Here is a 14,474-nt window from a genome sequence, read left to right as displayed (position 1 = left end):
ACCCATGGGTGGGCTTCCATTAAATTCCCCTCATGGAGGCCAGCAGCAACTGGAGCAACTCACTTACTCTCATTCATGTTGAAAAATAGTCTCTCCCTTATGTCTGGCTGACTTAGGCCATGTGCCCGGCCCAACACCAGTTGCCAACGGATACCCCAGTGCTACTGGCTGGATAGGAGTAATCACAGGGCAGGGGACTAGGATGACCTGAAGTGGCTCATCCTGACTGTGGAGTTGGAGTCAGTTTTTCCTGAGTCATACCGGCTATGTGGCGAAGTGAAAGGTGCCCATTCAACATCGGGGCGAAGTGCAAGAGGGGGACAGAAGTCACACACATAGATAGCCGTTAGTGTCACTGCAGTTAGTAAAATGTGAATTTTTGTGTAGGAACATTAATTTTAATAACCCTTTCAAACAGTTTTAGATCACAATAGAGTTGTCAAAGTAAAAAGTAAGCTTTTGTAATTATATTTTAATTGCCGTTTAGAATGGAAGAAGAAGCTTGTTTGCAGCATGGCTCATATCTCTGTGGCCTTCATTGATTCACCAGTATTCATTGTGTGACTACTATGTGCCAGGCCCACTATGGTACATAATTGTAAACTTGATGAACAAATGTCATGGAGCTTGTGTTGCAGTGCTTGCTTTGTCCTGCCTTGAACAATAATTTGTTGTAAATATCTAAGTTTCTTCCTTTAGACTGCAAATACCTTGAGGATTTGTATTGCAATCCTGTCATCCACTCCCCAGTTTACCTAGTACACTGTTTTGTACATGACAAATATGCAATACATGTTAATTAAGTGACAATGAAAAATGGCCTGTGGAAATAGTTATGTTTTTTCTTTACAATATATGTATGAGTTAGATTTGTTTTAAAAACCATTAGACTATGAAAAATAGCTTCATATGTCCTGTCCACCTACATTGTCACAACTTCCTTTTTAAGTTTCTGTCCCTTCTCTGGTGTCTAATATCAGAGGCTTACGACATAGTCATCTTATTGAAGATAATATCCTAAGTGAAAAGACAAATAAAAATTCTTCTGTGAGTGAATACCAAATGAACAGAAAACAGATGGTTTATGTATGAAGTATGCTTTAGTGAAATCTGTATTCCTAGGCCCTTTCAATTTGTCCATACATAAATAATCAAGAGAACCAATTAAGAATGTGGGTATCAATGAGGAAGAATATCATTGAAAAGCCTCTTTAAGGCTTCAATGCCCTTGCTTCTTAATTATTAAACCTGATTGGTAAAACCACACTTACGGTTAAATCCGACTCTCTGCCTATTCTTTATCTGTGCCCTTGTAGCTGAGCACAGCTGGAGAAAAACAAGCATCAGGACTCACTTTAAATGTATGATCCTTAAATAAAATCATACTACACTTCCCTGGTCCATTCAATTTCCCACTCTCTGGGAGAACTACACACAACTGCCCTCAGATTTCCTGTACCTTCCTTCCGATTCTCACTCTCAGCTGCTGACTTTGCTTTACATTTTACTGCTAGCAAGAGAAGCCAAAAGAGAACTTCACGAACTTCCAGCACTGCATCTGCTCACTGGCGGCGTCTCTGCTTTTGTACTCTGCTTTCTGTGACTATGTGATCCTTGGTCTCAGCTTCTACCTAAGACAACTCCCTTACTTAGGCCCTGTATCCCATCCTTTTTTACTTCTCAAGGACATTCTTCCAGAAACTCTCTCTCTCATCTCCCTATGTCATTATTTTCCCCTTTTCTACTGAATTATTTCTAGAAGCATAGAACATGAACATGCTATTACTTTTCCTTCTATTGAAAAACTGTCTCTTTGTACTACACCCCCTCCAGCTATTGACCCATTTTTCTATTTACACTTATAGCAAAACTCTTTAAAAGATTTTTCTCTCCTTTTCCAGAACAAAGCAAGGTCCTGCATGAATGAGAATCCCCTGATAACACATGCATAGCTACTAGCACCCTGTCTTCATTCTCTCTCTCTCCCTTTTCCTTTCATTCTCTTTTTATTTCGATAAATGTGATGGGCTCATAGAGCCTGGTGTATTAATATGCTAATATGACATTCCACCAGAAGGTGTCGCTATCTAACACATAATAGGCTGAAATTGACCATAAACTATAACTCCAATGATCACCTCTGTGAATTTGGGCATTAACATTTGTTGATGGAGGTGGTGTTGAGAGTGATGATTTTGTAGCAAAATACACCATTTGAGGAAGGGCTGAGATTCATCATGGTAGTATGGGCTCCCTTTGAGCTGAGAGGTTCTCATGAAAGGCCTGGAAAATATTCAGGTGAGCAGAAAGGAGGCCATTGGTAGGGAAATTTCCAGAAGGCTAAGGACAGTGGCCAACACTGAAGGTTTAAGTTGAGACGGGTGGTTTCATTTTGTTTTGTTTCTTTATTTATCCACTCTATTCTGGAGCTGACCCAGATTCTGCAACCCTGTGTAACTATGATAAGTTTGAAAATTTCCAAATATATAGAAAAGAAAATTAAAAGAACAACCACTGGATTCACACACTGAATTCAAACATTACTTTATCCTAAGAAACAGTCAAATCTGGCCAAGGATGGGAGTGGTAGTTCTTTCTGAAATACTGTGCTTTTGACCCTTCATTTATTGTTTCAAAATTTGATTTGAATTGCTGAAGCACGTCTGTTAGCTAATGTGAATGCCAGCTCTTTAATCAAAGCAACTTTTCCACTCTGGGCTGTAGGCTGGTGGCCATGAGGCCCCAGTGTTGACTGGCACCCTTGAAGCCATTAGAGGCCATATCATCTCCCTGACATGTCAGAGAAGAATTTATTCATTTATTGTTAAAGTGTGTATGCATGTGCTTTAATTTATGTAATAGATTTCTGCCCTCCATTTTTTCTGTTCTCTTTTGTTTCCTGTTTTCCTTCTTGTTCCTTTTCCTCTAGGGGAATTTCTTCCACTTTATTTTCTATCTATCTCATCTTGTTCTTTCTTTCTTTCTTTCTTTCTTTCTTTCTTTCTTTCTTTCTTTCTTTCTTTCTTTCTTTCTTTCTTTCTTTCGAGAAGAGGTCTCGCTATGTTGGTTGCTCAGGCTGGTCATGAACTCCTGGTCTCAAGCAATCCTCCTGCCTTGGTCTGCCAAAGTGCTGGTATTACATGTGTGAGCCACTATGCCTGGTTAAGAGTTTATTGTTTTCCTTTGGGTACCAAAGTTGGCCTCCAATCATAAGTTGCTTACAAAATTTCCATTTCAGGCTCAGCTTTGAGCTTTGCCCATGAACCAGTCTCTTTTTTGGTTTATATTCAAGTAGATAAGTACCAATCAGTTTGGACCACTCCTTACCAAACTCTCCTAGAGGAATATTTTTTAGCCATCCAACCCTACAGGCTTACCATATAGGCTTACTGTATACATATAGTGACAATTATAGACAACAGGAATAGAGGAATAGAGCTTTCTCGGCAGCATTGCTATGAAAGCAACAGCCATTGGCACTTAGTGAAGCCATTATGTCATCCTAGGGGAAAAAGCCTTGATGTCTTAATGAATGAATTAATGGGAGCAGAGACAAAGTTTACTGGAATTCCTACAGAATGAAATCTCCATTTGAAGAACAGAACTCTATAGAGAGAAAGTGAATAACATTTCAGGACCAAATTAATGACTGGAAGTTTTCAAAAATAATAACTTAATTTTGCACAAACTTTTCTAACTTTACTAAAAAAAGTGAGGAGCTATGGCATTTCTGCAAATGTTCCTCTTGTTTGTGACTCATTATATCCAGGTCCTCCCTCTACATTAGTAGATTCTCAATTACACACCTGAGAAATTTTTTCCAAAGAGTAAAGGCAATTAAATACACATCGTGCTTAACATACTGAGTATGTACCAACAAATTATGCAGATTTGCTGAATACTTTGTTCAGTCTATTCTAGAAGAGTGTATAGATTTTAAGCATGCTGTTTTCTGGATAATAAAGTGGAGATCACAGAAGCTTCTGCAACTTGCTTTCCCACCTGTCCTCCTACATGCAGTTCCCAATAAACCTACACAATGCCAACCCCAAGCTTTGGCCTAGAGGCAAAACTTGTTGGAATAAATGATGCAGAAGAGAATCATAGAAAATAAGAAAATTTGCAGTTATTTCCTTTAATGAATCATGAAGTAACTAAGCTTTTAAAATAGTCAGCATGCAGACTGATTATCAATGGGGGAGTATATGCTACCTCTTTTTCTTTTTCCTCTCTCAAGCTTTCGAACATCAGATGCCATTGCTGCCTTCTTTACCTTCCAAACTGGCATTTGTTCAACAACAGTACTCTCTACTGAGAATGGAATCAGTGGTCTCTTGTCTTAAATAGAGTGGTTGCATTATCTTTCATATATATATATATATATATATATATATATATATATATGTCATTGAGCCCCACCTCATTGCACTAAAAAAAGGAAAGAAAGGAAGAACCAAATCTATAGGTGAGATGCTGAGGTACAAAATAGCACACTTTGTTGAGGGCATAGGCAGCTTGGTGAGTGGGCAGGAACAGAGCTGAAGTTGAAGGGAGAAGTAGAAAAAAGAAAGGAGATTGCCTCTTTTATGTTCAAAGATGATCCTCTGAGCAGGTGGAGTTGCTAGTTCTTCAGGTCTGGGAAATGTCAGGGAGTAAAGAGGCTGGAGTCTAGCAGGGTTGAGTCCTCGACTATACCCAGAACTGCCTACCCATCTCTGCAGGGAGCAAGAACAGGACAGAGAGAGAAGGGGAGGAGCGTTTGCAAAGCTGGCTGGCCTCTCTGTGTTCTGGGAAAGGAGAGAAACACATCCAAGGTCCTTGTTATGGGGTGGTGAGAAGGAGTAGTACACACTTCCTTCATCTAAGGCATGAAATCACCTGATAGTGCAGCCTCTTGGCTGAGGTTCTCCCACACCCAGCTGCCAGCTGCAAAGGTGCTGCTCCTGCTTTCAAGTCCAGAACCAAACCTATAGTGAAGGGGAATGCCTTTGCCTCTCACATAGGGGTACAGGTGCCCTCTAGGCATGCGGCGTTGTGCCAGGGATTGTGAGAAACCACAGGATCAACACACTGCTTCTTCATGGAACGCGAAATTTACTGGGGAATTTTAGCAAAAAATTTAAAATGTTAAGGATCATGTGAATACATAAGCAAATTCAGCAAAATCCATCATCCTCACTCATGCATAAACCAGTCTTGAAAGCTGGTAGAATAGGATATTTTTATAAGCTGCGATTAATTGTAAAATGTAGAATTGCTTTGAAAAAATGGCGAATGGAGTTGGGTTAATGCTGAGGTCAAGATGAAGGAAACAGGATGTGAAACTGAGGTGAGAACGATTATGTTAAAGTTGTTAGCCGGCGTTGCTAAGGGTTTGCACATGGCTGCCTCATTTTCAGGAGCTGACAAAAAGAAACCAGTGCTTTCCCCAGCTGCTGGACGTTTTAGTACCCTTCAAATCAAATCATCCTGATACCTTCTCATATGTGTAGGTCCAGCCCCATTAAAGCCACTCACAATCATCTCTTTATATTAACTTAAATTCCACTGATCTTTTTCATTGCTTTGCTTCCCAGTTATTAACCCATTGTGTGTAGGTTTTTGATTTCGTCGGCACAGGTTCAGAATGTGTAGTTTAAATAAGCACACACGTCACTGATAAGGGAATTGAATGAAAGTTTTCAAGTGATTTGACTGGCTAAAAAAAAAAAAGAAATTTTATAAGTAAATCTGAGATACGTGGTTGATGAGTTATGATTGTCCCTTACAAATGTATGAAATATGTGAAACGTTATACTTTTCAGAGCACTCTTATAGCCTAGCTTGACACAAAGGTTGGGAATCAAGAGGTTATGCCAGAAGGTACCAGATAATTCATGAGTGGGAGGCAGATTCAGCCTCCTGATCTGGAGGCTGACTTGGAGGTGGGTGGGGATGAGACTCATTAAGAGCCTATGAAACAAACTCCAAAAAATTCCAGGGTACCTTTCTCCCTGTGGTTGCGAGGGGTGCTACATATTTAGGGGTATACTTTATCTCATTAGATTCTTATCATATCTGAAGTAGTTATATCAGAATCAGCTCTAATTTAGCCCAGTGTCTCTGTTTCCTGGAACTTTGCGCTGTCCGTGGTTATTATTACAAACCACACACTAACTACCTTTTAGTTTTACTGCTTTCTCATATAAACCTGATCATGAAGTGTCTTGGGAGTTCTGAGTAAAGAGAATTGCACGTACATAGCATTGCTGTTTCATATATTGCCACAAAAGAATGATATTCTAACTACTCAAGGAGAACAGAATTGGAACAGATTAAGCAGAAACAGCTGTTCAACCCTGCTTGTTAACTTTCTGATGCATAAAACCTATCACAGTTCCTGCAGAAAAGTAAAGTAAGCTTCATACTGGGTACCTAGGGCACTGAGGTTATAGCAAGATTGCTCTGCCACTCCCCGAGTTAATTCCTGAATTTGGGCAAATAATTAATTCTCATATGCTCTGGTTTTTAACCTGAAAAAGAGAGAGTAATAATTCCAACACCATAATTTTTGATTAGTGCGTGTCTATTATGTAGTTTTGTTGTGTTTCAAAAATTAAATGATAAAATAGATGTGAAGCATTTTGCAGATTTGGCACATCATTAGCTGTTATTATGATCTAGTGCCACTCTCTTTTGAGATTCATGGGGGGAATAGGACTGCCTGATTTAGCAAATAACAATATAGGACCCAGTCAAATTTGATATACCTTCTTTTCAAGCACAGGGAAAAATGCTGGACTAAAATGCAAACCTGGATAAATGTAAAAGGACTGATGCTATCTATGTACATTATGTTCTCAGACTAACAGGGAAGAAAGCTAGACATCAGTTTAAAAACCAGTGGGAAAATCTTCATATATTTGAAAATTAAAAAACGTCCTTCCAAATAACCATAAGTTAAAGAAGAATAATATGTTATTAAAAATATTTTTATTAAATGATAAAATTGCTACATAATAAAACTTGTGGAATGAAGCTACAGCAGTTCCTAAAAGTAAAATTGTATCATTAAGATACCTATCATATAAAAAGAAAGGAGCTACATATTAATGACCTATGCATCTAACCAAGAGGTTAGCATAAAAAAAAACAAAATAAGCCCAAAGAAAATACAAGGAAAAAATAACAAAGATAAGAACAGAGAGTAATAAAATATAAAAGAGATCATAAAATAAGTGAAAAAGAAAGAAATATAAAAGCCACTTTTCCTTTGAAAATATTAATAACAAAAACAAACAAGCAAACAGGTGGGACTGATCAAACAAAGAAGACAAAATTAACCAATATCAGAATTGGACATTATGCTTTTTACAAATTTTCTATAAACATAAAAAAGATAAGATATTATGAATAATGTTTTGTCAATAAATTTGAAATTTCATATGAAATGAATAAATTTCTAGAAATATACAACTTATCATAACTAAAGACATAGGATAATTATTATAACTTTAAAAAAAATTGAGAGGTCAAATATGTTTTTACAATGATCTTTCTCTAGCTTTAACAATGGGTTCTACCAGACATTCAAGAAAAAGATAATTTCATTTTAATACAAACTCTTACAAAATCTGACAAAATAAGTATGAGAAAAAATTTTATAGTCCAAGCTCACTTATAAATATGAGTGTAACAATTTGAAATAACATATTAGCACATAGAATCCAGCAATATATAAACAATGTATGACCAAACTGGATTTATCTCAGGAATGTAAGGTTGGTTTAATATTTGAAAATTGACTAAGGTAATTTATCACATTAATAAATTAAAGGAGGAAAAATTTGGGAATCTTAACAGATATAGAAGAAACAATAAATTTCTATATTTATAATTAAAAACTCTTAGTAAATTAGAATTAGAAAGGAACTTTATGTGGTAAAGAGCATTTGCAAGAACAAAACAATAAAAAAAGATGAAATAAGCATCACCCTTAATGATGAAATGTAAAAACAGTTGATAGATACTTGGGTTGTTTCCATATCTTGGTTATTGTGAATAATGCTGCAATAAGCATGGAAACACAGATATCTTTATGAGGTGTTGATTTCATTTCCTTTGAGTATATACCCAGCAGAGGAATTGCTGGACAGGGATTGTGGGATATGTAATTATATTTTTAATTTTTTGAGGAACTTTCATACTGTTCTCTATAATGGCTGTACCACCAACAGTGTACAAGGGGTACCCTTTTCTCCACACCTTTGCTAACACTTATCTCTTGTCTTTTCAATAACTGCCATCCTAACAGGTGTGAGGTGATAGTTCATTGTGGTTTTGATTTACATTTCCCTGATGATGAGAGCACCTTTTCACACCCATTGGCCATTTTTATGTCTTCTTTGGAAAAAATGTCTACTTAAGTCCCTTGTCTGTTTTCAAACTGGTCTGTGTGTGTGTGTGTGTGTGTGTGTGTGCGCTTTGCTATTTTTTTTTTTTGCTACTGAGTTGTGTGAGTTCTTTTAATATTTTGGATATTTTTCCCTTATGAGATATATGCTTTGCAAATATTTTCCTCCAATCCATAGGCTGCCTTTTCATTTGGGAAAGGTCTTATGGGAAATTGGTTGTAAATGGAGTTAAAGTCATAGGTAGGTAGAAATAACATTAACAAAGACATGAAATCATTTTATCTTCTGAAACAAAAGAGAATAAGAAGAGTCTAGATAAATTCAGAGAAAACTTTAAAGTGGAAAAAAGAGATGTCAAATGAGGTCAAATGATTTCAATCTTCTCAGTAAGTAGGAGGAGGTGATAATAGCAACAATGGTAGCTGTCATAGCCATTTTAGCAGTTATTGAGCATTTTTGTAGCAGATGCCTCACCAAAAGCTTTACTCTGTGAGGCAGACACTGCTATTATTATTTTTATTTTACAGATAAGGAAACCACAAGAGTGAGTGATGTTTGAGATTGAGCAATTTGCCAAGGTCACATAGTAAATGACAGAGCTGTTCTGTGAGGAATGATGTTCTATGCAAACCTGAGAACCTTTTGCTTTGGTGAATGAGGGGAAATGAGGCTATAGGCTCAAGGTGAGAGGGAAGGTTTGGAAATAGGACTAGGGGACTAGGTGAGGGAGTCAGAGATGAGTATGACTGCGGGATAGCTTGCAGGGCCCAGCTAAGGTCACAGTGCATGGATTTGTTTCATGAAAGCACTCTGTTTATTTGGGTTTCTCTAATAACACTTGGCAGTTCAGGAATGAGAGTAGGAAAAGTGAAAGCTAAGTTTTCCCAGAGTGGGATTAATAAAGCAGATGTGGCAGAGGCCAAGGAGTAAAATTTCTGTTATATTACCAGGAGACTGTTGAGAGCTGGTCAGCAGTGGGCTATGGGACCTAGGATAACGGGCAGCACGCTGAGGCCTGGACAGGCTGAAGAATTGGAAAACCTCAGTGAGGCTGGGGGCCTGGGATGTTTTGATGAGAGTAACATCAGATCCAATAGAAGGAAGGCAGAGAAATCATTAACAAGGGGAGTTTCAGAATTTGTTATCTCCAGAGGCTGAAACTACTACAAACATGGAGGTGAAATTTCAGTGTTTTGATCAGGTGGGAGGTGGTTTGGGTTTAAAAGAGGCTTTCCCATTGGATCTAATAACACCCATTAGCAAGATACTGCCTTTGGATACATGACACAATGTGGAATAAGTCACTTACTACTGAACTTAGGCTTTTGTAGTGGGGATTTTAAATGACACCATGAATAAACAACTCCAGTTCTTTGAGGAGTTCAAAACATCAAACCTCTTTCTCAATGAATAATAGAAGTCCTAAGTTAGGTGCTTCCATTTCTAAGGTAGAGCTGAAGGATATGACCAGCTATTCTGAGATCAGTCATGAAAATAGATATTAGACATGGCTCAGAACCAGCAAACATCTGGTGGTGTTAGCAGAAGAAAGGTGGCTTTTGAATTAACAGTAAAAGCCATATTAATTCCACTCATCATATTATATTGGACCGATTAGATTAAGTAGATGTAAGATAAAAATGGATACAGCTCACATCTCACCTCAAATGATTTTAGGAATATTCCTTAGCACTCTCTGCCTTAGACTCCCAACCACAAATGAGCACAAATTAACTTGAGCTTTTATAAAAAAAAATTAAGCTAAGTGATTATTAACATAATTACTGTCTGCAAAGTGTTTTGATCAAGTCTGAACTGATCTGAGTACAATGGATTAATAATAGTGTCATTGTGTTTCATAGTTCAGCTTAATTAAATGCAACTTTTGTTTGTTTATAAATGCAGCAGGAACTTTAAGAAAGACAAATTAGCTCTACACGTGTTATTTTCTATATGGAGTTATGCAGTGATCCTCAACCTTTTGGCACCAGAGACCAGTTTCATGAAAGACAATTTTTCTACCGATGGGGCAAGGCAGGTGGTATGGTGGAGCTCTGCCACCTGGTCCCTAACAGAACGAGGACCGGGGACTGAGGGCTGCAGAGTTAAAGTATTTCTGAAGCACAGACTTTTCATTAATTTCAAAGTCCTGATTTTTTCCCCCACAAAATTCCTTTTGGTTTAGTTTCCCTTTTCTCCTGGGGGCAATTATGTAAATAGAAGCCTGAATGAAGAAAATGAAGTTGGAATGAATTAAGATGACTTCAGGAAGGCACACAGAAAGACATTGTTTCCTCAAGAATGACTGACTGTAAATGAGAAAATATTTATCTACTGAATACAACCATATGCTTAGAAGCAGCAGCACTGTTTTGTATGGCTCTTTCATCGTCTTCTAACATTCACTATGGCCGGAAGAGAGAGGCAGTAGTGGGAGAACATTCTCCATAAATAATTGTAGCCGCGCATGCTGTAGTTCAGCGCTTGACAGCAGCATTACCATATATGAATTCTTATTACCAGGGATATGCCAGTTACCTCATAAACTCGTTCTAAGATAAGCTGGGGCACGTGGGTTGCCTTGGATTTAGAGCAAAGGGTGCACTCTCCTCCCTTGTTAAAATGGTTTCATCTGCTTGGTGGTTTTGTTTTATAAGGCTGAAATTCTATCCTTTGATGAAAATATCCCAGACAGTGAGCTCAGGCCCAGTGGTTGCTGAAAACTGTCCACTTTGGGAGGTTAAAACTCACATCTTGGTAACAGGCTTTCCTACCTTTCGACAAACTGTTTTGTGTTATTCTTAGAGTTGACACAATTTCCTTCCCCACAACTGCAGAAGTGTCTTTCCTACCCTTCAGCAAGAAGAAATGGAGTAGACGAAGACCTCAGTTATCCCTGAGTCTGATATTTCACAACATAGTGATGAGGTCAGGACACTTTTTATGATTGTTACAACATATATACTGAATTATGATGTAAGCCTAGAGACTATTTTGAAAAACAAACTTTGTTGCCTCAGATGGATTAAAATAGCATAAAATCTGTGAAAATGATTGTGGCGCCAAAAGTATATAGGATCTGAATTTCCAGAGGTAATTAGCATGCAAAACAGTCGCTGTTCAAGGTGGTTGCACTCTCATAATTGACAGAAATGGCCAAAAAAGCAGTAGGTCATGTCAGCCCTGTCTAATTAGCTCACACATACAATAGTCCTTTAGCGTGATCAGAGATACAAGCACAAAGGGGCCACAAGGCAGCAGTTGCTTTTATTTTTAAAGCAAGTATATAATCTAATAAATGGTTTCAGGTGTGCCGTATAGTTTGTTCATTTGGACACAAAGTATTTTCAATTTACATAGCTTCGATTTTAGAGACATCTTCTCAGATATAATTGAATAAAATAATCTGCCTTGGACCTTTTGAATTACAGTATTTTGAGACTAGCACAGACGAACAAAGCATAGGAGCTGCAGTTAATGTGACTGCCATTGGGCACCTACCTCAGATGTACAAATGAAGTCACGTTCTCTGTTAATGGAGCCACAGTGAAGGAAAATACCTTCCTGGGTAATTTTATGAAATGAGAGCATACCCCAGTAGTAAAAGATTAGCAAGAAGTGGAGCGTCTTCTAATGCAAATTTCCTGACATTTCACAGCAACTAAAATAATTATCCTGCCTTGGCGAACTAATAATAACTTAGTAAAAGGTTTCATTTAGGATAACCAAAAGGCACATACTAAGATAAGCACTATTTCCATTTTAGGACTTGCCAAGGGTAGATTTTCTCTTTTCTCTTTTTCCTACACATTGAATGTCACAAGCAATTAAATAAAATTATTTATGTAAATTGGAAAGTAAGAGCATAAAGCCATGCTATGCAAATCAGATGCAACTGGTATTCCCATTACGAATCCCAAAGAAGGGAGATTTGGTGTCTTGATGAAGTAATTGTTTTTTGAAACTCTTGAAACTATCTTTTGTTGTGCTGAAACAAATTTATTTAATGAATCTTTTGAAATCAAAGCCACTTCACCTGTATGTGTCTATGAAAAAACTACACACATCTGCAAAGCTTAAAGGAAATCTTTTGAAATATTGGCATTTCTTCGAATCTTTTTATATTTAATATCTAGCACTATATTAGAGACATGGAAAGCATTCTCTGGAATCAACTGGGAAAACTCACCTAAGGGCCTAGGAAAACTTTTGAGAAGCAATTTGACAATATAAACCAAATACCATAAAACTATTTGGAGTGCTTTGATCTAATAATTTTATGCTAGTGAATTTATTCTGAGTCTTAAATACAGAGAAAGACTTATGCACAAAGTTATTCATAGCAATGTTATTTGCAATAACAAAATAATTAGAAATAATTAGTTCTCTTTTGTTGAATATTTAGGTAAAGCAAATCTTGATACATCTACTGAGTGAAATATTATGCAGCCCATCAAATGATGCTTGTCAAAATTGGATGTCAATGTAGAACATTCATATGCTGTATTAGAAATACTCAAAGCCTGATTTAAAATTGTATGTGTGGTAGAGCTGCAATCATGTAAAAACAAGTATACCTAGAAGGAAATATCTGAAGGTGCTACCATAGGTTGTGTTTGGATGGAAGTATTACTGGAAATTTTTTCATTTCTTTGATTTTTTAGATTTATAAATTTTTTAAAAAGAAACTAAATTTAGCTAAATACCCAATTGTTATGCTTAACAGCTAGTTGTATTGAACTGAACTCTCCCCTAACCATTTTCTACATATACTCATTTTCTAAATATATTCATGACGGTTAATTAGTCACAAGTAAGAAAGCAGTCTGGCAGAGCTTCCTAAATTCTAATTAATGTAGACCTCACTAACTGAAGGTTAACATATATTCACATATCTGAGATTCTTATGAAATAAAAAGGCCCAAACAAGTAGCATATTAGGATTTTTAAAATGCAATTATAGCACATTGTTTCATAGAAATAAGCAAATGACAAATTGTTTTTTGGTGAGCTTATTTCATTTAACTTGCCATATATAAGTATGTTATTCGTAACTGTGTGTAATGGCTGAAATATATAAAAACAGAAAAAATAGTTAAATTAGTTAACATAATTATACAAAAAAAGCTGAATTGTCTAGTTAACTTTATGAAATAGATAAATTGGTTTACTTTATCAGATTGAGCTCAGAATATACTGAAATCACACCATTTGTTTCTAATTAAATGTTTTTATAAATGTAAACATTTATATATAATTGATAGTTGAAAGAAAAGGTAAGTGAACTTTTGCTTTATCCACTATATCATCTATAGGTAACAAAACATGAAGAAAACTTTATTACAATCTTTTCCAGAAACTGTTTTTTCCTTCAAGTGCAACCATTTCTGATAATCAATCATTCATTCAATTAACCAATCAGTATTTATTAAGGGCCTACCATATATACCAGCCCCCTGAGATAAAGTCATGACCTTTTGATTCTGAATATTCACTTCTACAAATAGATTTTATAGATAAGGAATTTAAAAATAAATATTTAAATAACTTACCTTTGGTTCCCTGAACTTGGAGAAAAATCCAAAAGACAAAAATAGCCCTTCTACTTTCCAAATACATTTTGGCTTTTGTGCATTGGTAATTCTGACAGCAATCACAAAACAACCTCAAATCGCATATATAAAAAAATGACAGAACTATGAAAAATAATTAAATATTGATGCCAGCTTATTGATGATAACCTTCTTGGTCTACCTTTATGAAGGTGCTAATTTATGAAGAACATGCAGCAGTGTCTGCTTCCGGAATAATCTGCTTATCTTCCCCTCAGGTGTAATCTCTGCTTAAGGGCCAGCTGGAAGAACCTTTATCTCATTAACCTTCTGGAAGAGCATCTGTCAGCCTAGCTCCAGGACCCTGAATGCCTTTATAAACAAGTGTCCACAGACATACTTTTTTCTTAGTTATTCACCTGTTGCAGTGACATAGAGAGCCAGGGGTAGTCCTGCCAAATGCAGAAGGATGACAGTTAGGGTCAGATGTTTTCTCAAATGACATGCGCAAGAAATATTCATTGAAAGA

At 36.6% G+C, this 14,474-nt stretch overlaps 1 protein-coding gene across 2 annotated transcripts in view; it reads right to left on the bottom strand.

Moving 5' to 3' along the window:
* IMPG1 (interphotoreceptor matrix proteoglycan 1) overlaps nt 1-14,211 on the bottom strand; it is a 130,583-nt gene extending 116,372 nt beyond the window's left edge. For both annotated transcript variants that reach the window (XM_076003175.1, XM_076003176.1), the window contains exon 1: nt 13,946-14,211. In XM_076003175.1, the coding sequence (XP_075859290.1) occupies nt 13,946-14,012 (67 nt within the window). In that variant the 5' untranslated portion in view covers nt 14,013-14,211. The remainder of the gene's footprint in view (nt 1-13,945) is intronic.
* Nucleotides 14,212-14,474: the final 263 nt, after the last annotated feature.

The sequence above is a fragment of the Microcebus murinus genome, chromosome 5, assembly GCF_040939455.1.
Source record: "Microcebus murinus isolate Inina chromosome 5, M.murinus_Inina_mat1.0, whole genome shotgun sequence".
In the NCBI taxonomy this organism is placed as follows: domain Eukaryota; kingdom Metazoa; phylum Chordata; class Mammalia; order Primates; family Cheirogaleidae; genus Microcebus; species Microcebus murinus.
Note: the sequence above shows the minus strand (reverse complement) of the source record. Positions and strands in the feature narration are given on the sequence as shown.